The following is a 26479-nucleotide window of genomic DNA, read 5'->3' as shown; positions in this document are numbered from 1 at the left end:
TTTGGCCAGGACACCTGTCCACCCACTTCTCGGAATTCAGCCTCTCAGGATTTAGGTAGGTCAAAGTAAAAAACAAAAAACTTTCCAGCACCCACAGGTGAGGATATTATGCAAAACACGTTGCTTGTCTTGAGATAAGTTTCGTTTGGAGGGGAAAGTACATTTCTCCAGAGACGAATCAAAGCGTGCTTTTGCGTCGAGTGCCCTGCTTCCGCCTTCCAGGTCAAACGGGACACCGGACTTAACACAGAAGGAGGGCAAGCGGCGGAGCCGAGGGCGGGCGGCGGCGGGATACTAGCTTCACCCGCCTCTTTCCATTCCTACGCAGACGGGTGGGGCCCACATCTGCGTAAGAATGGGAAGGGGCCGGAAGGGGCCGGGCCGCAGGCGCCCAGACTTCCGGCACTCAGCCGGGCTGCCCTGCGGGTAGTTCTAACGCGAGGCGCGCGAGTGGACTGGGTGACGTCAAGGAGGGCGGGGGACGTGTTGGGCATGCGCAATAGATCGACTTCGCCCACCCTGGCCCCGCCGGCAGTAAAGGACCTGACCACGCGGGTGGGATTTCCAGTTTTGTGGCAGAGGGCGGGCGCCTAGCGGCTTTCTTGGCAGCGGGCAGGAAACTGGCAGGAGTTCCTGAGCCTGAACGTGCAGCGGAAGTAGAAGAACGTATGTATGTGTGAGAGAGACCTCTGCCTCATTTAACAAATTACGATACTATGCTCAGGAAACGGTGTAGGGGTTGAGGTGAGCCCATCGTCCGAGGGTCCGTGGATGTCCACTAGTAGGGGAAGGCGGGACCAGCAGAAGTTAAAGTACAACCCTCTTGCAATTCTACCCGATTTCATTTATTTACTTTTCTGTCTCAGGGTGAGATGGTTGGTAGTCCACATTCTAGTGTATATTAGTTTAATCAGATTGCTATTCTTACAACTATTGGCGGGAAGCGAAGGGGGAGTTGGCAGTGAAGAGAGTGCATTTGGAACCTAGAACTCCATCTCAGAGGGCAGTTTTAGGTGAAATGCTCAGAATTTTGCCAAAAACTCCCCTGCTTCCTTTCTGCCCCAAACTCCTTAACGTTTGAATCAGAGAAAATAAATTACAACAGGTAAAATTCAGCCAGAGAAAATATAAATCTAGGCGTAGGCTAGAAAGACACATGAATTTGGGACTAATGGAGGCCAAGTCAACCAAAAAATCAGATAGCATTGTTGACCCCATCTTGTCTGGGCTGGGTTAGCATTCCAAAGCAGAGGGAGGGGAAAATGGCCTCTGGAAGATGCTGTAAGACTTAAGGGAAAGTTGTTGGCAGGTTTCCTGGTATGTCACTAGCTGGTGTTAATAATCCACTGCTACTGCTTTGATTTTAGGCCCTTCTTCAAGTGTCTGGAGCTCAGAGATGCAGCCCAGGGGAGGGAAATGTGACTAGTTGAGGAGGCCATGCTTACTGTTGCTGCCAGGTCCCATGTCAGCACCAAGTCCTCAGCTGCTGGTGGCAGCTGCTCAGCAGACCCTGGGCATGGGAAAGAGACGAGGCCCACCCCGAGCTGTCTGCCTTCATCTAGCCGGAGAGGTGCTGGCTGTGGCCAGGGGACTGAAGCCAGCTCTGCTCTATGATTGCAACTGTGCAGGGGCAGTGGAGCTCCAGAGCTATCTGGAGGAGCTGCAGGGCCTGGGCTTCCCGGCCCAGGGACTTCACATCCTTGAGATTGGAGAAAACAGCCTGATTGTCCTTCCGGAGCAGGTGTGTCGGCACTTGGAGCAGGTGCTGCTTGGTACCATAGTCTTTGTGGATGTTTCCAGCTCTCAACTTCACCCTTCCATCTGCTCCCTGGACCAGCTTCAGGACTTAAAGGCCCTCGTGGCTGAGATCATCACACATTTGCAGGGGCCACGGAGGAACCAATCCCTGGCAGTCTCCTGCAGCAGGCTCCGTTCCTCAGACTGGAATCTCTGTACTGTGTTTGGGATCCTCCTGGGCTATCCTGTCCCCTATACTTTTCACATGAACCAGGGAGGTGACAACTGCTTAGCCCAGACTCCACTACGGGTGTTCACCGCCCGGATCTCATGGCTACGTGGTCAACCACCAGTCTTGCTCTATTCCTTTAGTGTCCCAGAGAGCTTGTTCCCATCCTTGAGGAACATTCTAAACACTTGGGAGAAGGACCTTAGAACTCGATGTAGGACTCAGAATGACTTCGCTGACCTCAGCATCTCCTCTGAGATAGTCACACTGCCGGCTGTGGCCCTCTGACTTTAACTCTTTTCCTGTGTAGAAGGAGCTCGGTAAATGATCAGCTCTAGGTCAGAGATGGCACATAGGAATCATCTCAAGTGCCAATTCCAAGCATCTCGGGGACCTAGGGAAGAATGCTGTAATAAATTTGCCGTTTTTATGCTGAACTGGACTAGGGAGAGTAGACCAGGATGCTTCAGGAATAAACAGAGTTCTTTGGAACAGAGGCCATCAGGTGAAGTTTGTTTATTTTTACAGCAGGTTAAAAAAATGAGAGTCAGAAATCTCAGTTGAGTTGGAAAAACCCACACATTAAAGTACCCAGACCTGAGTTTTTTTTTTTTTTTTTTTTTTCGGTGTGCGGGCCTCTCACTGTTGTGGCCTCTCCCGTTGCGGAGCACAGGCTCCGGACGCGCAGGCTCAGCAGCCATGGCTCACGGGCCCAGCCACTCCGCGGCATGTGGGATCTTCCCGGAGCGGGACACGAACCCGTGTCCCCTGCATCAGCAGGCGGACTCTCAACCACTGCGCCACCAGGGAAGCCCCAGACCTGAGTTTTTTACTGAATTTCTTGCTTCTGATTTTCACCCAAGGCAGCTGTCACCAGTTATTCAGAGCTTCAGGCTGTCCTTATTGGCCAGGAACACTGCCACTGCTATAGCAATCAGTGCCATCAGCATCAGAAGCCATCGGCCACATTGCCTTTGTGAGGAGGGAGGGGGAGAGAAGAGAAAGAGGCCATGGGTTGGTCAGAGAAGATGCAGGCAAAAATAATCTTCCTTCTTCCCATTCTAGCCCAGTGGAAAATCTTGGGTTGGTGGAGGAGAAAAAGCTTTTTATATCTCTGTCTCTCTCACTTTGCCACCTCCCTCGGGATAAAACCACTTTCCAGTGGTCACTGGCCCAGCGAACCACAGCCAGCGGGGGCCAGGTACTTCAATACTGATATGAATAATCAAAAGTGGAAAATAACTCAGCGAAATTGTATTCTGTTTATATTCCTTTTCTCGTCACTCTGTCCTTGCCACAATACTCATAATAGACTAAAAGAACACCGTTTCATACTTCAGCTAGTAGTAAGTTTTTCCCTTCAGGCTCAGGCTTTCCATGAAAATTGGGCTTGGAGGCATGAGCCAGTGTTTCTTTACATGGTTGCTATACTCTCAGTACAGTATAAACCAAGCTGAACGGGGCCGGCTGGTCAGATGTTGGCAGGGGCTGAACAATTTTATGGGCAAGATTTGGCTAAAGGAGGAATCGTCCCACGATCACCTAGGGCTGTATGGGAGGATAGACCCTCTTACTCTGGGAGGCAGCTGCTGGCTCTGGTTCAGCTCTTCTTGACAATGCTGCAGCTTACGCAGGCAGGAGAGATACTCATCACTGAGGTTGTCTAATTCTGAATGCAGTTCTTTGCACTGTGTGGGGGCAGGGGGGGGCGTTGCGGGAGAACACCACCAAGGTCATCAAGACAGTTCTGTCAGGGACAGAGCCCAGGTAGGGGAGAGGGCCCTGTGTAAGTTGCCCTGTCATTCATTTGGAATTTTTACCTCCATCCTCCCTTCCCAGCTTTTCTCAGAGCTTTCAGTTTGCCTTCTGACTGTCTCACCTAGTTTGTTTGTAATGTATTTATTTAAATGATTGATTATAATGCATATTATTATATATTACACATGTGTGACAGTTGTATGTGCCAGTGCTTTGTAAATGGAGACACACAAAAATGAAGTTCCTATAGCACACACAACCTGGAAGAGATCTTAGTGCAAGTCTCTTTGCTGGGAACTAGTTGCATGTGAACACTTCAGGAGCTACGTATTTCTGTGAGTATGGAAGATAGGAAGAGATAGGAAGAGTTTTGTTATTTAAAAGACACTGTATAAAGTTTTAAGATGCTCAATGTAGGACAAAGTTTGAGGAGTTAATGTGTTTGTTAAATGTGTTTGAATTTAGGTTGACTTTCTGAAAAGTAACTCTTTAGTAAAACCTTGAATAAGGGTTGGTATAAACAAGAGAAAAGATTGACAAGTTAACCCGAAAGCAAAGATGTTTTATTCAGGCCTAAATGAATACCTGCAGGCACCCAATCACAACTTAAGCTCAGAAATGCCTGTTGTCTGGCTGCCTCCCAGCAGTTTCCCTGTCACTGTAGGATGAGCCCCTTACTATCGGAGGTCACCATCTCACCTCCTTTTCCTTGGCCAGGAGCTGCAAAGTTTTCTTTTGGAGCTGGTCTCTGAAATCCCAGTCCTTCTCCTTCCCTGGACCACTTCGTTATGGGAGGGCTTTGGACTCCACCCAGGCAAAGCCTGATCTAAAAAATCAGCCAGATTCGCAGTGAAAGTGAGGCCCATACCTCTGAGGAATGGTCCCTACACACTGAGAGAAGCCCTAAGCGGGAGGGAATAAGGAAGGGCCTGTCCCTGGCCAGACCGTGTGGATTGCAATTCTCTGATTTTTAAAGAACATCCATTGGGATCCTGCCCAGACTGGACAGAGAGTGGGAATTTGAGCCCCTTGAGGGCAAGGTTGGCATTTTACTTTTGTCTGTATCTCTAGTCCTGTCTAAAGCCAGATACTTTTAGAAAATACTCATTACTTTAGTTTCTTCGGTTGCATGGCACATCTTTTAGACTGGGAGGTTTGCTGGATGCTTCAGTGTAACTCCATTTTCCTTCTGTCCTTGTTTCAAAATGAGGAGATGAGAATGGCAGTCATATAAGTCATCTTCCTGTAGTTAAAGATGGTTTTTCAGCCACCTGGCAGTCTGCATCGTGGTGAAGAGAGCCCTGGCCTGGGAGTCAGAAATTCTGGATTGTGGTCATAGCTGTGTCCTTAATTTGTATGACCACAGACCTTCATTTACCTTCATTTTCTTATCCATCCTATGTGGGCATAATAATTCCTTCTTTATATTCTACCCAGTGATTGTGATGACAAAACAGAGGGCCATGTGCAGTGGATAAATGAGGAGCTTTTGCCCCTCCAGATGTATGATGAATTCTTCTCAGGAAGCTAAGGCAGCAGACTTGAGGACTGAGAGTGAGGTGACTGTTCCATGTGACGTGGTTTCTACGTGGGGAGCTGGATGTGGTTTGGAAAGTTAAGGGTAAAAATTAACATAAAATCCTGAGCTCAAAATCAATTTATTGAAATATTCAATGCAGACATATGTTTTCAGAGGGAGTAGGAATCCTTTTCACAGTTTATATACCTCTCAGGATAGGAGGCTAACTAAACTATTCTCAGAGCCAGTGATGAGTCCTTAAAATGGCCCTCTAGCTCCCTGACCTAATAGACTCCCAGAACTGGGTGGGACTCCAAGAGGTCATGTAGTCCATCCCTCTGTCTCTAGGCGGACAGGGAAAGGGCAATATCTTAGAATTTGTGGAAATAAATTTGCTGACCTTTCTTGGTTAAGAGTTTCTCCTGTTCTTGAAGCTGTAAGGATTGATTCTGAAGCAGACCTGTTGGAAAACACAAGGAACTTTTCTGTGCCAGCATATTTACTGCGAAGAGTATCTTTTCAGAACTTTGCTTAGAACCTTAATGATTGTGTTCCCATCTGTGGTTGGTTGAATTGTGTCTCCCCCACCTGCCCCCCACAAATTCATATGTCAAAGCCCTAACCCCCAGTACTTCAGAAATGTGACCCTATTTGGAGATAGGTTCTTTGCAGAGGTAATCAAGTTAAAATAGGACATTAGAATGGGCCCTAACCTAATATGACTGACGTCCTTATAAGAAGGGGAAATTTGGACACAGACGTGGATGGATGGAAGACGTGTGAAGAGATGGACAAGACAGCCATCTCCAAAACAAGGAAAGCGGTCTAGAACAGATCCTTCCCCCAGAGCCCTCAGAAGAACCAACCCTGCCTGACACCTTGATTTTGGACTTCCAGCCTCTAGCACTATGAGAATGTAAATGTCTGTTCTTTAAGTCACCCAGTTTGTGGTGCTGTGTTTTGAACACACCATCCTTATGTCTTTTCCTACTATGTACATTTAAGTCTCTGCTTAAATGTTACCCTAGAAGAAAGACTTCCCCAGATGACCCTGTGTAAAATAGCAACTATTTTCTCTTTAACCTGCTTTATTTTTTTCTCTGTAGCCGTTATTAATACCTGACACATATTTGTTCACAGAAACTCCATAGTCCACTGTAGTGTTTCCTTAGAATGTAAGCTTTGTTAGGGAAGAAACTGTGCCAGCTCTGTTCATTACTGTATCCCCAGTGAGTATCTAGGGTGTCTGGCACTTGGTAGGGGCTCAATAAATATGTATTGAATAAATAAAGGCATGATTTTGAAGTGACTTGCCCATTCAGCTCCCGCTGTGTAGGAGCCCGGCTTCTGCTGGTGTTCTTTTCCCCTTAGCCCTGTGGCTGCCTTGCTGTTTTCATATTCATTGCTGTTTGCATGAAACTTCTCTGTCAGAGTGTCAGAGGTTAAGGTGTGAGCTATTAATTGAATCAGGTTCTCCAGCTTTTCAGAAATTGCCTGCTTTTCTTCTGAGACGTCCCTTTTCTTCTTTGGCCTCAACATGTAATTTTGAAGTGGACTGAGGCATATGTGGTGTGAGCTTATTTTCTGAACCATTCCTAGTGACAGGTCTATGTGACATATGTACATAATAAATTAGAATATATAAAATAAGAAATACCTTAGAAAACTCAACACGTTTTGAAATCTGCAGTTCTGGGGGAAATGCAGGTGGTTGTCAGAGAACATGGCGGAGAAAAGTAGAAACAAAAAAACCCAGAGGCTAATGTGGAACTTGTGAAGAGCTGTAAATGACCTCACTGCAGAAGAAGAGGGTCTGAAAATGCAGAGGTAGAGGATATGCCAAGGACCAGGCTCCCCATCCCTCCTTTGGGTGCCTATCGTGGGGCAGGAGCCCCAAGAATACCAAAAAGCCACCTGTGCTACTTTCAGAATCTGGAAAAGGGACTTACTCTGCAACTGCTGTACTTTGGTCACCAGGGCAAGTTTCTCCTCCTCTGACCTCTTTAGTTGATCTGAAAATGAAATAATGCAAACCAAAATAGACGAACCTAAGACTTAATGAGCTCACCCCTGAGGCTGGAAATTAGTAACAGATGCTGTCTTGCCCATGGCATCTGACAAGTGTCCAGTGGAAGTTGCTCTTTCTTCTGCTTGTCCCAGTTTGGAAGAGGTGAACCAGAACCCGACTACCTGGGATTTCATCTGCATCAACAGTGGGCTGAATTAAGGGTTATATGTGCACATAATTTGGTCCTCTCTCAGCTGACAGAGGCTGTGACTGGGAAACCTTCACTATGCCTTGTGTTTCAACTGATCTTTCCCTTTAAATTAGGAATGCGCCCTTGACACGTGACTGCTGTGTTCTGGCTTAGAGGAATGGGCTGGATACTTTCAGTCTTGGATGATTAAAACAGCCTTGACTTTTTCTCAAAGTCAAATGAAATCGCCAAGTCAACCAAAAGAACAAGTGAAAGACTGAAGCCTTTCCACCCAGCTTCCTTTCTCTGGGCTCCTTCAGCCAGAGGCCTCCAAGGAGAAGGGTACCTTGTAGGTGCTGGGTATCCGAGCTGCACAGGTCTCTGTCCCGCTGCAGGCGTTCAGTCTTGGTCTGCAGCTCCTGGCGCTCGTTCTCCAGAAGCCTTAGGGCCTGGTTCATCTGTAAGTCTCTACTGTCTGCTCCCTGGAAGGAGGAGGAGGGGTGGACACAAGCAGGTCAGTGCTAGGGTGGAGGTGGGGGGCAGATCCCAAGGAAGAGGAAAACTGTAGAAAACTGTGGAATTTTAGAGCTGGAAGGAGGCTTAGGGAAATGGAAAAATAGGAAAAGTTTTTAAATTCTTTGCTTTGCTCTATTCCTGACGCTTACAGCAAACAGTGCATTAGATTTTTGATGTTCACAAGGGATACATTTGGGTAAATGCCCAAATTAAGGAATACTGAATCATCACTTTTCTAGATGTCTTCACTTTGTCTTTACTTCTCATTCTCACGTCCGGGGTGGCGGGGCGAGGCGGGGTGGGCGGGGAGGAGGCGGGTAGGATCATTTTTCACAACGGATTAAGGTTAAAAAGAAAAGGGCCTTCAGGAGGGTTGCCTTGTAGGTGATTCGAGGAAGAGAACAGTGGGTGAGATGTGGCTGCGGTGCAGCGCCCAGCGAGGTTCCCTCCTGTGATACGACGACTCACTTGCTGTTTCTTATCAAATGGGCTTTTTTAAAAAATAAAAAAAAAAAAAAGAATTTTAATGTCCTTTGAGAAATTCTTTGCTTTTTAAAATAAAAAATTAAAGAACAATATAAGAATAATTTGTACATAAGAATATAAAAAGTGAGAAGCAAAAAAAGCGAGAAGCAAATTCTAAGGTTTCTGTTTTTTAGTAGATTTGAAAGGAAATCTATAGATAAATCTTTTTTGCGGTACGCGGGCCTCTCCTGTCGCGGAGCACAGGCTCGGGACGCGCAGGCTCAGCGGCCATGGCTCATGGGCCTAGCCGCTCCGCGGCATGTGGGATCTTCCCAGACCGGGGCACGAACCTGTGTCCCCTGCATCGGCAGGCGGACTCTCAACCACTGCGCCACCAGGGAAGCTCAACCTTAAATGTTTTTAACCTCCATTCCTCTGTCTGATCGGTTCTTCCTTTTTCTACATTTGGAACATTAATTCTTCAAAAACAAATATGATGTCTATGAGTACAAACTGCTCGAGGTAATAAGGGAATTACAAATGTCTTTTTAATGACTTTGAACTAGAGTTGCACTCTTCTTCATTGCTAATAGGATATTGTATATAAAACTCAAACACATTGATATCTGGACCACCATCCCCCCAACAAATTCTTTACAATCACTCAAAATGTTCCCCTTTCTCCCTGCTCACCTTAGAGCCACACATTAAGGTTTAGGTTGTTAAAAAACATAACAAATCAAACAAAAACAACTTTCACACTTAATTGATCTTATTTCTAGAACTGGCACACACTAGGATTCTCAGATCCCAGCTTCAGTAAAAGTATAAAGAGACACTTTTGAGGTGGGTCCTCAACATTCCAAACCAAGTAAGTAAAATCTGCGAAAAACAATAGCTAATATCTATTGAGAGCTTATATGTGCGAGGCATTGTGCTAAGTGCTTTGCATGGATTTCCTCACCTAATCCTCACAACAATCCTATGGTAGAGGTACCATTATTATCCTCATTTTACCGATGTGGAAACTGAGGCTTAGGAGGTTAGCTAACTTCTGCAAGGTAAACACGGATTGGAAATGATGGAACCCTTGAGAATGCCAAGGGTCTACTGTAATGGCTTAAAAACACATTGGCAAGATGTGTTAGTTGATACTCAAACTGTAAGTAAACTGGTGACGTTTATTCTGCCCCAATAGTGGGCATTTCTGAACTGGATGCCCTGCTGGGATGGGGTGCAGAGAGTGGGTTGGGGCATGACAGTAGGCTGATGACTATTCCAGCCCAGCCCTTTGCATTCGGATGATGTCATTTCAATGAACACTTAGGTCATTTGCATGAGCAGTGCAGACATCCTTGCTAAACTCAAAATTAGCTTTGGGTCCCCCTGCCCAGCGGCAGCTTCTCTCATCACTGCTGTCAACACCTCCCTCCCCTAAACCCTGCCTTCCCTCCCCACCTCCCTACTCCCAGGGCCTGGTACCTGCAGTTTGGACTGAAGCACGTGGAGCTGGCTCTCCAGCTCCCTGTGCTGGGTCCCCAGGGTCCTCCAGTCCTCCTTCAGAGCCTCGTACTGGCTCTTCCACTCTTCACACTTCTGCTCGGCCAGAGCCAGGGACCGCTGAGGGAGATCAGAGGAGAGGGTGGTGCCTTGGGGGTTCCAGGAGGTCGTGCAGCTGGCTCCCTTGCCACCCAGACTGCCCCAGGGTTCCCAGCCCCAAGGATTACGGAGCGTCCCCACACCTGTGTGCTCTGCAGCTGCTGTTCTGCACTCATTTTCTCCTCCAGCACTTTCTGCAGTGACTCCTTGGCCTTCTGCTCATAGCTGTTTTTCTGGTCTTCCATCTCTAATAGCACCTTATTCATTCCCCAAGGAGTGTATTTCTGTAAATTTGAGGCAATTCAACAAATACACATTGAGCTGCTGTGTGCTAAAGCCTGAGCAGGGATACAGAAATGAAAAGAAATTGGTCCTTGCCCACAGGGCAGAGATGTCAGTAATCTGGTGGACCTTCTTCCAGGCTGGAGGCAGGCAGGGAGAGTCCCTCAGGTGATGTTGAGAGGTGAGTGGGGATAAAAAACTGCCCTGGGCATGCTGGGCATTCTCCCTTAGGCCTTCCACAGGCACTTGAAATCCAACATTTCCAAAGGGAAATCATCTTTCTAAACCTGCTCCTATCTCAGTGACCAGCATCACCACCCACCAAGTCTCCCAGACCCTAAACCAGGGAATCACCCTTGATTTCTCTCTCACCTTCTTCAAGGAATCAGTTCAACATCAAGCTTTGTCAAGTCAATGTCTTTAACAGCTCGTACCTGTATCCTCTATCCCTACTGCCACCTCCTTAGTTCAGACCCCAGTAATACTATTATATGGATTATATCGAGACTATATATTATCTTCATGCCTTGCCTCCCTTCAAACCCTTTTCAGTCCTGCAGCTAGAGGGTTCTTTCTAAAACTTAAATCTGATCACGTCACAACCTGCTTAAATCTCTCAGTGGTTCTCAGTGTTCTAAGAATCAGGTCCAAACTCCTTGGCATGGTTTCTACTTACAAGCCCAGACTTTCATCTCATGCTGCCTCCACGCAAGCTGAACTGCTTGTAGGTCCCCTAAGCACTGTGCTTTTCAGCCTCTGCCTTTGCCCATAAAGCTTCTTCTACTTAGAGTATCGTGACCCACACTTCTCACCTGGTTAACTTCTACCCATGTTCAAGATTCAGCCCTAGAATCATAAATTCTGATAAACTTGGCCAACCATACCTACCCCCCGACTCTTTATGGATTAGGTAGTTTTACTGGTGTTCACATAGTATCTATATTTCTAATCTATTGACTCATCTGTCTCCTTTAAGGGACTGTAAGCTCCTTTGAGGCAGGGAGCATTTTTAAAAAAATAAAATTATTTTTGTAGGCTTGGGGATCTGAACAATATTCAGTAAAGTCAAGTTTTAAAAATTAATACATTTGTATTTTTAGAATTTCTCCTGGCTTCAAGATCAAAAAGAAAAAGACACGAGCAGCTTTGCAAATTCACTGGGGGTCTTGCCCTTCCAGTGCTTTTCATTTTTATGCCCTGTGATTTTTGGGAAAGCAGGAGTCTTTTACTATCAATTCTGGGTTACCCAACTGGGTAAGAGATAGTCTAGATAATGCAAATTTAGAGTTCAATATCAAATCATTTCCATTTAGCTTTGGAGTCATCTGAAAGTTTGGATTTAAATGTTGAGTGGGTCTTATGTTCTTGGAATTGTCATTAGAAACCAGATACAGGAGTTACTGGTTGAGATCATACATGGTTATGTCCAGATTATTGGACTTAACCATGCTGGTCACTGACCAGCTTTATCCCCCATTGAAAACGAGTAGATTGGCATTCTGGATTATATGTCAGTCTCTTATGAGCTTGGTTGGCATTACTGAAAAAATAAAAGTTGTGGATCCGCAAACCCATAGACTATATAGACTATGTTCCCCTGCAAAATTCTAACTACATGGCCACCTTATCTTCCTAACATCAAGTGGGAGCAGTCTGGCCGGTTCATCTCGTTCTCTTGACTTATCTCCCCGCCTGTCAGAAATCTATCACTTCTCGAGTGTGAAAACTGACTTTTTTCTATCTCATATAATCCAAGATCAGGCCAATCAAGAGATTACCGGAGCTGGATAACAATGCCACAGAAAGCCAGGAGTCACAGTCTTTTACTTTCTCCCAGGGATTGCTGCTAGATAAAAGTTGCCCATGGCATGAAAATCATTTTGCGAGACTTCATTGTAATATCCAACTCATCTGTTCAAATATTCGGGCCTGTGAAGTTCTATCCAGGTGAGCTGAATCTTTACCAAGGGCCTCTCCCTACGTTTCCAGGTATTCTCAAGGTTCCCCTGGAGCTGGCAAAGCGCTTAGTGCTGGGCTTCCTTTCCTAGGGTACAAAGTGAAGGACACCAGGAGAAAGGGAGAGGGGGATGGAGATAGTGTTTTGGTGAATTGGAGACCAAAGTGAAAATGGTAAAGGCCAGAACCGGGTGAGTAGGGATGGGTGCATTAACCTCTAGCAGGTGATGTTTCTAGAGAGTAAGCTTGACGTTCAAGCATTCTCTCCCTTAATTCTAGATTCCTGGGCTAGAAGTGTCCTCCGGAATGCTTACCTGGGTACAGGTGTACAGCTGGTTTTCCAAAGATCTCAGTTTGCCCTTCAATTTGTCTTCATTAAGCTGGCCCTGGAGCAAAGGGGATGAGTTAGCCAGAACACAGCTTGGGCCAGAATACAGCATGCAAAGAGTTTTGTTCCGCATTTCCAGCCTACTGCCTAGAATAAACAGTGTTTGTGGAATTGAGCTCTTTCAGGAGGTAGAGAGAGGGAGAGATGACAGATGTTTGGAAAGAAAAGGATCTTTTCCTCTTTCTCTGTAATAGGAGAAGGAAGAATCAGACTGGTCCCCAAAGTCTTCTGTGTACCTTGAGGTTTTGTATCAAATGGCTCAGGGTATCGTAGCAGGGGCCCATTTGAAGGAAAGCTTCTAAGCTCTCCTTTTCTTCTTTCATTACCTCTCTCCCCTGTCTGTCCAGGCACTTATATACTCCGCACCTCCTCCCAGTCTAGTACATGGCCCTTTACCTCTAAAGGCCAATAGGACTAAAGGGGTCTCCCCTCCCAGGGGGAACATACATCCCTCCCTTACCCCCTGTTATGGGCTGAATTATGTCCCCCTAACCTCCCCACAACGTTCATACGTTGACCTCCTAATCCCCAGTACCTCAGAAGGTGACCGTATTTGGAGATAAGTTCTTTAAAGAGATAATTGAGGTCCTTAGGGTGGGCCCTAATCCAATATGACTGGTGTGCTCATAAGAAGAGGAGATTTGAACATCAGGATATGCAGAGGGAAGACCATATGAGGACACAGGGAGGAGAAAGCCATCTGCAAGCCAAGGAGAGAGGCCTCAGAAGAAACCAACCGTGTCAACACCTTGTTCTCACACTTCTAGCCTTCAGAACTGTGAGAAAATACATTTTTATTGGTGAAGCCACCCAGTCTGTGGTACTTTGTTATAGCAGCCCTAGCAAACGAATACAGTCCCCTCCCTGCCCTACACACACACACACACACACACACACACACACACACACACACACACAAACACACGACTCAAGATGAGAAATTCTTTAAGAAAGCAGGAAAGGGAGGAGGGATATTAGAGCAGGGTGTGTATGCATGCGTGGTAGTGACGGTGGTGGTGAGAGGACCTCCCAGAGAGCCACACGCTATTTATTCACGATCTGGGTCTGTCTAGTGGCATTTTGGACATTCCAAGAGGGACGTAAATCTCAAGGGCGGGGGTGGCGAAAGGCAGGCAGGAAGGCCCGTTATCTGTTTCTCAGTTTTGCAGTATTTCTGCTGAGCAGCCGACAGCTTCCTTGCTGCCTTATTCTTTCCTCCACGTGTAGACATCTTCCTTTTTCCCAGGTAGGGGTTTTGTCCCTCCAGTCCTGAGTCTGATTTAAGGTCGTGTGTGTGAGGGGGTGAGGGTGGGGAGGTACCATGGATGAGAGCCAGTTTCCCAGAGAAAAGGCCATGAGTCTCTTTAGCAGTAACCGGTTCTCATATCCTTTCGCTGGCTTTTCCAACCAGGCCCCGTGGGACGCTTGTGAGGTCTAGAAATTACATTTCTCCTCAGGCCTGAGACGCCACCGTCCCTCTCCGTCGGGAGACGGCTTGGACAAGGCTTGGACGTTTCCAACCCTTACAACGTTTCTGGTCTGTAATGGCCAGAGGGCAGAGGAGCCTCTGTTTTTTTTGTTTTTATTTTTTTCGGTACGCGGGCCTCTCACTGTTGTGGCCTCTCCCGTTGCGGAGCACAGGCTCCGGACGCGCAGGCTCAGCGGCCATGGCTCACGGGCCCAGCCGCTCCGCGGCACGAACCTGTGTCCCCTGCACCGGCAGGCGGACTCTCGACCACTGCGCCACCAGGGAAGCCCGAGCCTCTGTTCTGAGGTCTGTCCCCCTCACTGAGTTTCAGGGCACCTGGGAGAGGCAGGAAGTGGTATCTCACAGCTTCTGTTTTGATCTTGTTTGGCCGATTCTTCTAACCCTGGGAGCCGGGGTGCACCTCCACCCTTTTTCCTTCCTGTATTCCTCAGCGGGGCCTTGCAAAAGCAAAAGGCTTTGCCAAAAATAATTTTTCAAAGTGCCTCCTGCTATTAACGTTTTTCATAATGTCTGGTGTGAGAGCCGAGAGTCAGGATTTGGCATCTACAATAACCACAGGGCTTTGGGACAGATAGAACAGATGGAAAAGACTTCCACTGTTCTGGGCTCCGGAGTAACTGGGAAAAGTTACTCCCCTGCATGGCCTGTTCATTCTTAATCCACAGGTCCTGAAATCAACTCCCTCCACCTGTATCGCAGCTCCGGGTTCAGAGAGTCTGACTGTGTATTTTCCTTTGCCTAAACTCTTACTTTGCAGGATGCAATGAAACCCACTAAGTTTGACAGTTTATCTTGTGGTAGTTTCAGAAGAAAACAAACAAGCCCAAGGCAATGTTCTTACAGTTCCCTCAGTCTCCTACCCTTTCTGGGTAGCTCCCTTCTCCTTCCTTAGTATGGTTTCTATCCAGTATTTTTGCCTCTTCCAACTGTTTTTGTGTTTTAGCCACTCCCCAGATTACTTTTCCATTCATGTTGTAATAGAAGACAATTCAGTTAGCCCCTTCAGTGGAGACGAAGGGCCACCCAAGTCTGGGGCTTGAAAACATCTCTGATCCACAGCTCCGCCTGCCCAGACTCCCTAAGGCAGGCAGGGAAGTTACGGCCAAGTTGTTGCAAATGGGGCATGTGGTTTCCTGGTCTGAGCCCCAGCTCTCCCCACATGAAGCCCAGTGGTACAGTATGAGGAAAGGAGCACTTTTTACAGGCCAATTGTGGAACTTTTTTGGCAGTAGCATCCCAGGAACCCAGGGTTCAGAGAGCATAGTACCCCCGCTTGTAAAAGGGAGCAAGGTGGAGGCCATACACACCCGGTCTGAGGGCTTCAGCTCCTGCCTCTGCTTGGCTTTCCCCTGCCTCTGATCTGCTCTCCAGAAACACCACCGCCTCACTGCAGAAGCACCAGCCCACTTATCTCTCTGCTCTACTAGAGGTTGCTTAGGGCCTGCAGCCAATCCCCCACTGCGCTGTCATCTTAAGATCTCATTTCCACTTTGCAGAACTTAAAACCCACGTGTGCCCTGCTCTGGGTTTGTATTGCCCCATACTGAGGGCTTGCTTTCTCTACTGCCCGAACTGTTTCTGCTCTGAAGCTTGCAGCCAGTCAGGAGTCTCTGCTGTGCCCCAGGGCCTGTCACATGCAAAAGGCCCAAAGTCAGCTTGAAGGTGGAGGCAACAGAGGGAGCTGATCTCTGGTGTTCTAATAGAGTTTGTGGTGAGCTTCTCTGCATGTGCAGTTGGAGATTCAAATTATGGAGGCCAAATGGAAAAAAAATAAAGGCCTCAACTTGGCTGAATATCGGAGTCCCTGTTCTGGCCACATTCTTCCACTTACTTTTCCCAAGTACGGCAGTCTGGGACTGTCTTTTCATTGAAGTTGAGCTTTCCAAGGAAGGGGTAGGGGGTTGAATTGTCTTGTTTTGGGGGAAGCAAGAGCTGTTAACTGAAAAAACCTGAGACTATTTTTCTTAAAAACAGGAAGCTGAGGGGTTTGTGGGGAGGAAGAAGACAAAAAGGGTGAATATTAGGGGGTGGGGGGAGAAGGGAGGGAGAAAACCACAGCTGGAGGAACTCCTGCCCCCCGCAGGAGCACGGAGCTAAACCACCCTCAGAGTCTACCTTGGAAATGTCTCTTAATAAATCCTCCCCATTCCCACCACTCTGGCTGTAATTCAAGTTCTGATTGTGTCTTACCTGCAGTATTGCAAGAACTTTCACCACCCCTACACCCACTGGTAGCCAGGGTCCTCATTGTTGTCAGAGAACCTTTTATAAGGTTTATAAAACACAGATCTGATCAATCGCTTTCAACTCAGTTCTACAGCTATCTTTTTCATTTCATTTAATTAATTAATTTATTTCTTGGCCATGCCGCACAGCACGTGGGATCTTTCTTCCCCGACTAGGGATCGAACCCGCACCCCCGGCATTGGAAGCGTGGAGTCTTAACCGCTGGACTGCCAAGGAAGTCCCACCACAGCTATCTTAGTACACGTGCTGCCAAGCGAGTGCAACTCCACGGCTACTGGACAAGCTCCTTCTCAGGATGGGCTGGACACTGCTAAGCGTAGGGCTTTAAACCTGAGGAAAATGTGGTCCCACTGCTCCCCTGCTTATTGCCTGCGGCAGTGTTTCTCAAACTGGGGTGGCATGCATTCTCATGAGATATATATATATATATATATATATATATACTTTTCCTTTAAGAGGGAATCTATAACTATTAAGTTTGAGATACCCTATTCAACAGAAAAAGTTTAAGCGCCATAATTCTAGAGACCTATCGGAGGCCCTTTCGGTCTTATCTTTGGAGCTACTCTGACACAGTCCCTTCATTTCCATCACACTCTGCTATACCCTACGCTTTGTTACACCTAGGCCTGTAATCATTCTGATTCCTTTACCGTAAGCACCCTTTTCCTTTTTCCTTCTTCTTACCCTTCATCATTCCTGCTTCTGTACTGGTAAACTCCTATTCAATCCTTCCAGACCCCGCTAAAGTGGTCCGTTTCCTTTGGAGTCTACCCTATACCACCTCAGGCAGAAGAATTGCTCCCTTCTCTTTTCTCTGTGTCGCTTTGTAGAAAGTGCTGTTACAGCTTTAGCACACTGCAGTAGAGTTATTTATGACCTGTCTGTCTCTTCCTGGCTGCTACTGGAACTCCTAAAGACAAAGGACCCTACCTCTGTCCCTGTAGCACCCAAGCCAGCACATAGTTGGAACTTATCAGATGTCTGTTGAATAAACGAATGAGACAATCTCAGTTTAGTTCAGCACCGGAAACCACCTGGCAGGCGCAGCTGTCTGTCTCAGGCTCCTACTCAGCTATGAAAACAACTTCCTTAACCAGCAGGAGCCCTGAACATAAACACCTAAATCCGGATACAGTGACCGACGCGAAGAGGGAGGGCTGAGCCTAGGAGTCTCTTCGACATCACTGCAAACTTCTTAGTTTTGTCCCACGTCCTCCCATCCCATCTCTCTGTCTAAGCACAGCCATCTACGTGGTAAGGTCAGATGTTCACGGAGGCTGGGAGGTTGTGTGTTCTCTCTGTGCACCCGGGGCTTTCTGCTCCAGTCGCATCAAACTGCTTATGCTCTCTGAACATTAAAGTCTAGGGGTTTCGATGTGGGGTCCAAGGACCCCTGGGAATCCAGGATCTGCAAGGTCTTCCCTTTTCCAACTACATATCTGTGTGAGGCTGGATTTTCCTCATATGCTTCAACCAAAACAATGTATTGACAACAGACTGAATGCAGACGCAAATACGAGAATCTAGCTGTCTTCCGTTCAGACGTTAAAAAGATTTGCCAGCTCGGTGCTTTGCGACCACCTAGAGGGGTGGGATAAGGAGGGAGGGAGGAGGACGCAAGAGGGAGGGGATATGGGGATATATATATGCATATAGCTGATTCACTTTGTTATACAGCAGAAAATAACACAACACTGTAATTATACTCCAATAAAGATGTTTAAAAAACCCAAAAAACAAAACCAAACAAAAATTTGAAAAAGCATAGAACAATGCCACTCCTCTCACTATTTTTTTAAAAAAATATATACTTATTTTTCACAAAAATATATAATTTAGGTTCACATGTAATCTATTTACTATTGTTATTTTAAAATTACTACATATTTTAAGATTCCTTTTTTCATTTCAAAGTGGTAAATATAAAAAGTTCTTTGGATTTTAATAATTTTTTTTAAAGAGTATAAAGGGGTCCTGAGATTAAAAAGCTGGAGACCCATTGCATTAGCCTATATCATGCCTCTGGTTCTTTGCCTATGCTGTATCCCCTGCCCAGAATATAGTTCTTGTTTCCACATTTGCCTGGAAAATACTAATATAACTATAAATATTTCCCTGGTTCTCCCCTTCTGTGGAGTCGTTCATTCCTCCTTGTATTCTACTATATCCTCAAAACATTTATTTCTCACATCTCTGCATTGTTTAGGCTTCTGTCTCCCTGACCCGCAGCCTCTCTAAAAGCAGGAACCCTGTCTAATTAATCTCATTTCCACTGCTCAGTGTAGAGAACATGACTTATGAATATTTGTTGAATGAATGGACTAAAATCAGGAGGTCTGAATTTTAGTTCCAATTCTGCCTCTAACTAGAAGTGTGAATGTGGACTAGTCACCTGACCTCTCTGACACTCAGTTTCCTCATTGGCAAAATGAGAAAATTAGCTAATCTCCAAGGTCCCTTCCCGCTTTGACATTCACGTCTGGGCTGACTAGTAGGTGTAGGATGACTTGGAATTAATATTGGTGTGAATCCCATATGAAAATAGTTGCATTTATCACAGTCAGTAATATTAACTGAATTGGGACCGTCCTTTCTTTCTTCCAACAAATTAAAAACTGGAAACTCTTGCCTCTCTTGGTTCTGGGTCTTCCCTGGGGGTGTCCTCAGCTGACCACCCTGGACTGAGCCAAGCTCAATACTGTGACATGTTTGACCTTTAGGTCTTAGCACCATCCCCCACCTTCAGCCTCTTCAGTAGCAAAAAAGCCCCTTCTCTTGCTGGGATGGTATGGAAAGAAGAATGAGATAGGCACACATAGAAATCCATGAGCTTTGTTCAAGCAAAGGTTTCCCTTACCTTCCAAGAGCTGTCAGAGGCCCGAATCAGGGCAGACAGTAGGTCTTGGAGAATCACCATTTTCTGTTTTAGAACCAGCTCCCTCTGTAGGGCCTCCTGAGGGGCAAAATGCAAGAGGGTAAGATTAAGTTGGAGGAGAAGGGAGCAGATGGATGGAGGAGCTGCAGGGAGAATTCACATGTTACTTACTTTGAGGTACTCAGAAAGCTGGATGATTTCCTAGAGAGAAAGAAAAAGGTATTTAAGAAGATTGTAGGTTCCCTGAAATCCTAGAACATGGAACCCGAGCCAGGATTGGCTTGTGCTGAGTAAACTTTCTTCCTTGACTCAGGGTCCCTCCAGGCCCCCATGTCTATGCTCATCTAGGAAGAGGGTACCCCTCCATCCCAGCTGAGTTTACCATGGAATTCCAGAATGTCAGAGCTTGGAGGAGATTAGATGCCACCTGATTCAACACCTTCACCATGAGGATTTTCTTACCTTATCTAGAACTGCAACTCCATAACTGGAAGAGAAGAAAAAAACAAAAAAATAAAAAACAAAAATGACAATGGATCAAAGAAATAAGAGTGTCAGGAGGCAGTTGTATTGATTCCTTCTCTGATCTCTTCTGAAGAGCCAATGGGGAAGGGGGGGGAAGGCCTTCCTTTTTCTTAATTAAGGTGGACGTGGAAGTTCCTTGTGCTCCTCTCCACATTCTGGGGGAGGGTTCAGGTAAAAGCTTAGGAGAGAGGAATGGATGGGCTGTGAAGGAGTTGAGGTCAGGAACATGAAAGGTACTCACTTGGTTTGCTGACTGGCATCATGCTTAATTGTTGGCTGTGTTTCTTCTGCCTTTGTCTGAGTGCCTGAGGGATAGGGATAAGGTGATTCAGAACCCATGGGAGAGGCAGTGAGGGAAGTGGGGAGGGATAGGGACCCTCCACTGCCAGCGAGTGGAAATGCCTCGGCCCAGTGAGTGAGGAAGGCCCTGCTCTTACCATGGTGGTGTTTGAGTGGCTTCTTGATGGGAGGGTCCTGTGGTGGAAGGCCCCCAGCCTGGGAGGGGAGGTGGTCAGCCGGATCCCTCCAGGAGCCTGAGGGAGGCTGGTGTTGGGTTGCAAAGACCTCGGAGCTGGTCCCTGACACCTGGAAAGCAAATGCGGGATGCTGAGAGCATCTTAGAACAGGATTCTCCAGCTGACTGCAGAAAGATGAGCCAGTGATCAAGTTTCAGGTCCAGAAAACCAAAGGAACCCATTCAAGCCTTCAAAGCTACAAGGTTATCCCTGCTCCTGCCCTTTCTTGTCCTGGCTGGTGGGATCGGTCCTCCTCAGTTCAGGCAAATGGGGAGCTGGGCTTGTCTCCAATTACTCTCTCTAGAGTCCCTGATCCCGGAAAGAGAACCGGTCTGAGGTGGGAGTGAGGGGATCTGGGATCAGATCCTGCCTTTTCTTGGTCTCAGTCTCCTGGCTGTATAATGAGGAGCTTGGAGTAGATGGTGTCCAAGGTGCCTTCCTATTCTAGAGGTGGTTTCCTTCCTCTTAGTAACAGCTGGACTATTGTTGAGGTTTTGTGTGAAGAGAAGGTAAATTAGGCAGCTGTAGGGAGGAACGTAGCAGCAGTTGTCACAATTTTGCTTGCTATTTTTATATTTTCTTCTTACAAACTAAAAAAATTTATGTTTGTAACATAACACTAAAAGGCTAAGAAATGCATGTGGCAGCTAATCCTGCAGACTAACTCTATCTCAAGAAACCTTAAATAACTGATAGGCTCAGGAAGAGTTCTTTAGGTAACTGTGTTTTCTGTTCTATTTCTCCTTAAAATTATTTTTTCAAACGAAAGCACGTAGAAACCTTCTTGCCTTAGAAAGTACACAGTTGGTTTTATTTTACAGCTGGGCTCGAGGATCATTTTTCTGAACAGCACCTCCTGTTGTGGATAACACATGCACTGGTTAAGAAGGCCCAACAGAGCACCTACTCTGGGGACAGTACAATACCAGTTACTTCCAGGGAATCCGGAGGACCCATCCCTGCTGTCCACATGCTCACAATGTGGATAGGAAGACACAGATGGTTTGCTGGCTGAGCTCATTTCAACGTACCCTGGCTTTTGCCAGCACTGCTCCTTCCCAGGGCGGACTAATGGGCCCTCTAAAAGTTATACAATCTTAGAGGATTTATAACCTCATAAAAACCACAGAGAGCAGAGGTGGCCTGGAGAAGCTAGGGAAGCTAGGGCTTCCTGGGCCAGATGCGGCCTTAGGTGAACGATATTGGAATTGGGATGGCCCAAGAGAAAGAGAGAAGTTGGGTGATGCAGCAGCCTTACAGAAGAATAGAGATGAGAAATGTGTGTGTGTGTGTGTGTGTGTGTGTGTGTGTGTGTGTGTGTGTGTTTGTGATTTGAGGGAGACATTAAGAAGATTGGTCTGTGTCCCTGGCCTACAGTAAGCATTCATTGAATGTTGAATGACGGATGAATGAATGCTGTAGGAGATATGTCTAGATAGACTGAATTTGAACTAATACTAGGAATTAGCTATGGAATTGTTTTTAAATTATTCTTTTCTCTCCTAAAAGGCAAGTGCAAAGTAAAAAAATAGCTAAACAAGAAACACCCCCAAAACACAACAACAAAGATATCTGTTGAGTAAGTGGCTAAGGGAGACTTTATGATGACTGAGGAAGGACGGACTTCATTTAAATCACTTCTTAGTGACCTTGAGCCCACCCACCTGTCTTGGTGCTGCACCCCATCCCCTCCAGAGCACTGTGTCCCTCAACATGGCCCACCTGCTGTCTGGGGGAAGAAATCCTTTTGGCCCAAGACAAGGGCTCCTTGAGGTCGGTCGCCTGGCCTTGCCTCCTGGAGGGACCTGGCTCCCCGGCCTGCGGGCTCTGTGCCTCGCCTTTCTCTTCCACCTTCAGGTTCCTCCGTCTGAAAAACTGCTGTTGTCGTGCCCTCTGGAGATGTTCCCTCTGCTGGGTCCTCAGCACCTTCCCCACCTGGCGGCAAGTGGTCACATTGGGGCGGCAGCGGCGGCTCTCACGGGTCTCTTGCCAGCGCTCGTACTTGGTCTTGTAGCTCTCAGCCCACCGGGCCAAGCCAGAGGCAGGCCTAGGGTCTGGGCTGATCATGATGGCCTCCCGAGCACCTGTTGTGCTTGGCTTCCAGTTCCTGGAATAGCTGCCCGGATCTGCCAAGTGCCAACAGGGAGGCGAAGAGGAGGGGTCAGGAGATGGGCCGAAAAATGGCCATCTTCCTGGACGAGGGGGCAGAAATAGCACAGCGTCCCATATGCGTGGGTTGACAACTGAAGAGGGGATGATGTCACACGGGAACTCAGGACATCTGGATTCAGCCTCTAGACTAATTTCTGCTCTTCTCTGGCCTGCGTCTCCCCTTCTGCAAAGTGGCGAGATTCCTCTGCTGCCACTTCTTCCTTGACCAAACGTCTCACCCTGCCTCCAAGTTAGGGGAACGTGAGAAATAATTGATAAAAATCACTAAAAGCGTCTAGCCTTCTGGAGGGCAGATGGGGCTGTGTTCCTCTTCCAGGGACTTCTAAAGAACCAGTTAAATTGGCTCCCTGATCCCCAATCTAAAAGGAAAGCCAGAATCTTCACTGCTCTCTTGGCCCAGTTGTTACTCACATAGGTGAGCAACTTTTCTCAAGGCCTGGAGGGATAGCCAAACCCCTCGACGTGCTACCAGTCCTATGACCAGCACTCACTGTCCTCTGTTTAGCCTTTAGCAGCTATCTTGCCAGCCTGGTCCAGGGCATGGTTCGGGAGGGACACCCCACGCTATTGCCTACAGTCATGGAGCCCTGACCTCGGTCCCTTGGCACTCCACTCCTGGCCCAGGACTGGGCTCTGACTCTGAGGTACAGGACAACCCAGATCCGTACTGGCTGATTACTTGCCACTTGCCCATCACGGGCCAAAACTCATTTCATACTGAGCTTTCAGCTCGGTATCTCTTCAAGTGGCAGGTTCCATTTTTTTAGCATCACCTCCCTGTTAGGGCTAAGTATGGTGCCGAGTCTGCTTTCCTCAGCCCAGACACAGATTGTGCCATTGAAACCAGCAACGATGTGGATTATACGTAAATAAGGCTATTGCCAAGAAAAAGGAAACCAAAGCGAACGAACAAAAACAGTAACGAAAAGTCCCCAGGGAACCAGGCTTGGAGTAGAGACCACACTTGCTGCCCCTCTACATGGCCTCACCTGCTACTCACATAACCCCACCCTCACCCCTTCTGCCTTCTCCGTGCCCTTCTCTCTTTCCTACTCTCCCTCACCTACCTTCTGCAAATTTGTTCATTCTCCCAGAACCCTCTGGTAGCTTGGCTGAGTTGGGGCTGGACATGGCTAAGCTGGATTCTGAGCACTGGAAATTCTGGTCCCTGGGGTCAGCCCAGAGACTGAAGAAGGGAGGGGGACTTCCCCTTACAGTTGCCGCCTCTCTCTGTCCCACAGCCTCACTACCCACTGCCCTGGGAATCTAGTTCCCGGGGAGGTCAGTGAAGGGATTTCTCAGCTTCACCAACCAGGAGGCATTTGCTGGCACTGGCCCTTCGGGTTTATTTATAGTCAAACAGACTCGACAGGTAGCAGCCTCTCCGCTCTTTCATTGGAGTTCCTTGCTCCTCCTGGATCAGTCTGGAATTCTCTGCAGGATTCTTGCTCTCTCTTTCTCTCTCTGGTCATACGACTCCTTCCGGGGGCTCATGGGTGGGGTCGTATCACACCCTGAGAGGGGGTCTTACACAGTCAGACCCTGTTCGCTCTCCAATGCCTGACTCTCCAGGCTTGGAGGGGCATCTCCTGGCCTTGGGCAGTGCTGACCCCAAGCAGAACTGTTAGGTTGTCAATGCTTGTCCGCTCGTCTCATCCCTGGGTGCCTCTCCCCTTTCTTTAGGCTTTTCTCCTCACTCCTACTCTGTAGGGTCCCCTCACTTCTCACCTGCCACTTTCTTTGTTTAAAAACTTAGGAAAGGATCTGAGAGGCCCATTCATATTAAATTATGAAGGACTGGGTGTGCAGGTAAACTCCACTTTCAGAATCTTTACTTGTGGTGTCCTAAGCCATAGGCCCTAGTGATTCTGCCGTAAATGGGGGAGGCGGGGTGTCCCGACCCTGGACTCAGACTGTGTGGACTCCTGTCCTGGCCCTGTCATCTACTACCCACGTGCTTTTGAACAAGCTATTAACTGTCTCTATGTCTCTGTCTCCTCATTTATAAAGTGGGAACCTACCTCCTAAGGTTATGAGGATTAAAGAGAAAATGCACGTCAAGCATCTGGGACATAGCACACAATAAATGTTAGCTTTTTATAATAATATGATTATTATCACTCCTGTCCTACTGATCTTGGATATTGAAGACTCAGTGCGATAAGACAAACGCCCCGAGCTAACCTAGCACTCCAGGACCAAGAATGCCTCATCCTCCAACTCCCTTGGCCCCTTTCTCTTTGAAGGGGCACTGTCTACCCCACGGAGGCGATGCTGGTCCCTAGTTGAAATCATATTTACTGTTGCTCTGTTCCTCTGACTTCTGGGTGTAGGCTACAGGGAGAAAGGACTACTCTGTGGTCTGGATACAACCGCCATTTCAGTTAGGCCTGGCAGAAAGGCAAAGAAGAGAGGACTGCCTCTTTCCCACCTTTAAAATGTGGGGCGCTAGGTCCCCTCCCTGTTTGGTTCCAGGTAATCCCTCAGGCTTCGTAGACGAGGCAGATCCCTTGATTGTGGAGAATCCTCCTGCCTCCTGCTGTGAAGAAGAGAGGGCTGTCTGGGAGAGATAAGTGTGTGGGCTCTGTCTACACTAGTTCACTGAAACGCATGGCTGCCCTGCTCTGTTTCCGGGGTGGGGGGGCGCAGACGTTAGCCCTTGCTACCCAAGCTGGGAGTTGCAGTGGGAAAGTCTCCTCAGAGATGTGAGCGTTCTCAGGCCCCCAGGCTCTCACACTGGGTAGGATTTGGTGTGGCACACCTGGGTAGAATCATACCCAGCTCTCCGGGAGGTCTTGGCTATTCTGATTTGCTTAAACACAAGAAGTCATGTGGACGGCTGACTGACAGAGATGGGCTGTAGAAGAAAATGGAACGGGTCCCCGTGTGCTTCAAAGAAAGGTCACTGGGCCACTGCCCAGGCCGCACTTGGTGGCATGACAGGGCCCAGCTGGAGCTCTGGGAAAGGGTGGTATTGGCTGGGGGAGACTGTCCTCACTGCTCCAGGGGGAGATCAGGGCGCTGCCCTCACCTGACAGTGCTTTGTTGCTGCCTTTCCCAGTCTTTGCTCCTAATTCCCTGCTGTGTGTGTGATAAATGGCCTCCCGCATGAATGAACGGTCTGGCCTTCCTAGCCAAGAGCTCTCAGAGTGAGGTAGGAGAGAAGGGCCTGCACGCAAGCTGCTGGGCAGGCAGCTTGGTGCTATGGGGTCCCTGCTGTGAAGGGAGCTGTAAAATGTACCTCCCGTCACTGGGGAGCCTGAACCCTTAGTCATCTGACTCGCTGCTAATCTGACCTTATGGAAGCAGCAGAGAGGGATGGAAGCTGTGCCTCTGGAGACCAACGCGGGACACTTTCCTGTTTACCCAACCCCCAACACTCAAACTACAACATCCACTCCAGTGTCTCCCCCTTCAGACCAGGGAAGCTGGCAGACAGAGCCTCTTTTGCCCTCCCCAGAATCGGAGGTCCCCAACCTGGACACAAAAGCCTCCTCCTAAGTTACCTTGGGTCCCAGGCTCCAACCCAAGCAGCTCAGGAAAGCATCCCAGCTCCTGGGCAGATCTCGGCTCTGGTCTCTGATGGGGCAAGCTCTCGATCCATGGCTCTGGGCCCCCTTAGCATTTCCCTTCTTGGTACTGTCTTTCTTTTTGCACAGCAGCCTTGCTGAAACAGGAAACCACAATACTTGCTCACCCCAGTTCCTCTCTCTTCCTCTCTGGTGCGATCTGAGGGGCGCCTGAACCCTTGAGGCCTTCAGGGCTGGGCTCAGGAGCTCCTCCCACCAGCGGGCATCCCAGCCACCCTTTCTCTTGCTCTTCGATTGGTCTGAGCTCTCGGTCAGTTTCAAGTCAAAATTCCCTTTCTAGCTTAGACAAGGATGGGTCTCTGGGTCAGATTCAAACCTTGCAGTTTCTATGAAGGGGAAGAAAAGGCCTTTTTGACCTAGAAGAGAGGTTCCAATGTAGGTTTTCATGTGTATCAGGTAGTTCCCTGTGTAAGGAT

General features: G+C 47.7%; 2 protein-coding genes and 1 long non-coding RNA gene across 9 annotated transcripts; 2 read left to right on the top strand and 1 right to left on the bottom strand.

The window, feature by feature from the left end:
- Positions 1-356: 356 nt before the first annotated feature.
- Positions 357-6552, top strand: LOC109552947 (UPF0739 protein C1orf74 homolog). 4 transcript variants are annotated; one of them, XR_002179881.3, is made up of 2 exons: positions 357-5283; positions 5982-6552. XR_002179881.3 is itself a non-coding variant. In XM_033852928.2 (2 exons), exon 2 carries the CDS (start codon positions 1463-1465, stop codon positions 2252-2254), a length of 792 nt encoding a protein of 263 aa, XP_033708819.1. In that variant the 5' UTR covers positions 357-670; positions 1368-1462; the 3' UTR covers positions 2255-6552. The 4 variants fall into 4 exon arrangements, 3 of the variants coding, with proteins under 3 accessions (XP_033708819.1, XP_019807839.1, XP_019807840.1); XM_033852928.2 differs by having other exon boundaries at positions 357-670; positions 1368-6552; XM_019952280.3 differs by having other exon boundaries at positions 357-744; positions 1368-6552.
- TRAF3IP3 (TRAF3 interacting protein 3) lies at positions 2465-26120 on the bottom strand. Of its 4 annotated transcripts, XM_033852915.2 has the most exons (15): positions 25980-26120; positions 22024-22427; positions 20224-20371; positions 20028-20091; positions 19724-19748; positions 19433-19462; positions 19244-19339; positions 12574-12645; positions 10165-10305; positions 9905-10042; positions 7788-7923; positions 7193-7255; positions 5644-5703; positions 4424-4550; positions 2465-2938 (listed from the first exon to the last, which is right to left on the bottom strand). In XM_033852915.2, exons 2-15 carry the CDS (start codon positions 22366-22368, stop codon positions 2848-2850), a joined length of 1536 nt encoding a protein of 511 aa, XP_033708806.1. In that variant the 5' UTR covers positions 22369-22427; positions 25980-26120; the 3' UTR covers positions 2465-2847. The 4 variants fall into 4 exon arrangements, with proteins under 4 accessions (XP_033708806.1, XP_033708812.1, XP_033708808.1 ...); XM_033852921.2 differs by lacking the exon at positions 4424-4550; XM_033852917.2 differs by lacking the exons at positions 2465-2938; positions 4424-4550 and adding an exon at positions 5193-5320.
- LOC141278370 (uncharacterized) lies at positions 8249-12171 on the top strand. The gene is made up of 3 exons (XR_012330999.1): positions 8249-9293; positions 10406-10484; positions 12141-12171. It is a non-coding gene; the product is annotated as an uncharacterized lncRNA (long non-coding RNA).
- Positions 26121-26479: the final 359 nt, after the last annotated feature.

The sequence above is a fragment of the Tursiops truncatus genome, chromosome 1 (assembly GCF_011762595.2).
Source record: "Tursiops truncatus isolate mTurTru1 chromosome 1, mTurTru1.mat.Y, whole genome shotgun sequence".
Lineage (NCBI taxonomy): Eukaryota > Metazoa > Chordata > Mammalia > Artiodactyla > Delphinidae > Tursiops > Tursiops truncatus.
The sequence above is the reverse complement of the archived record's forward strand: the minus strand, read 5'-3'. Positions and strand labels throughout refer to the sequence as shown.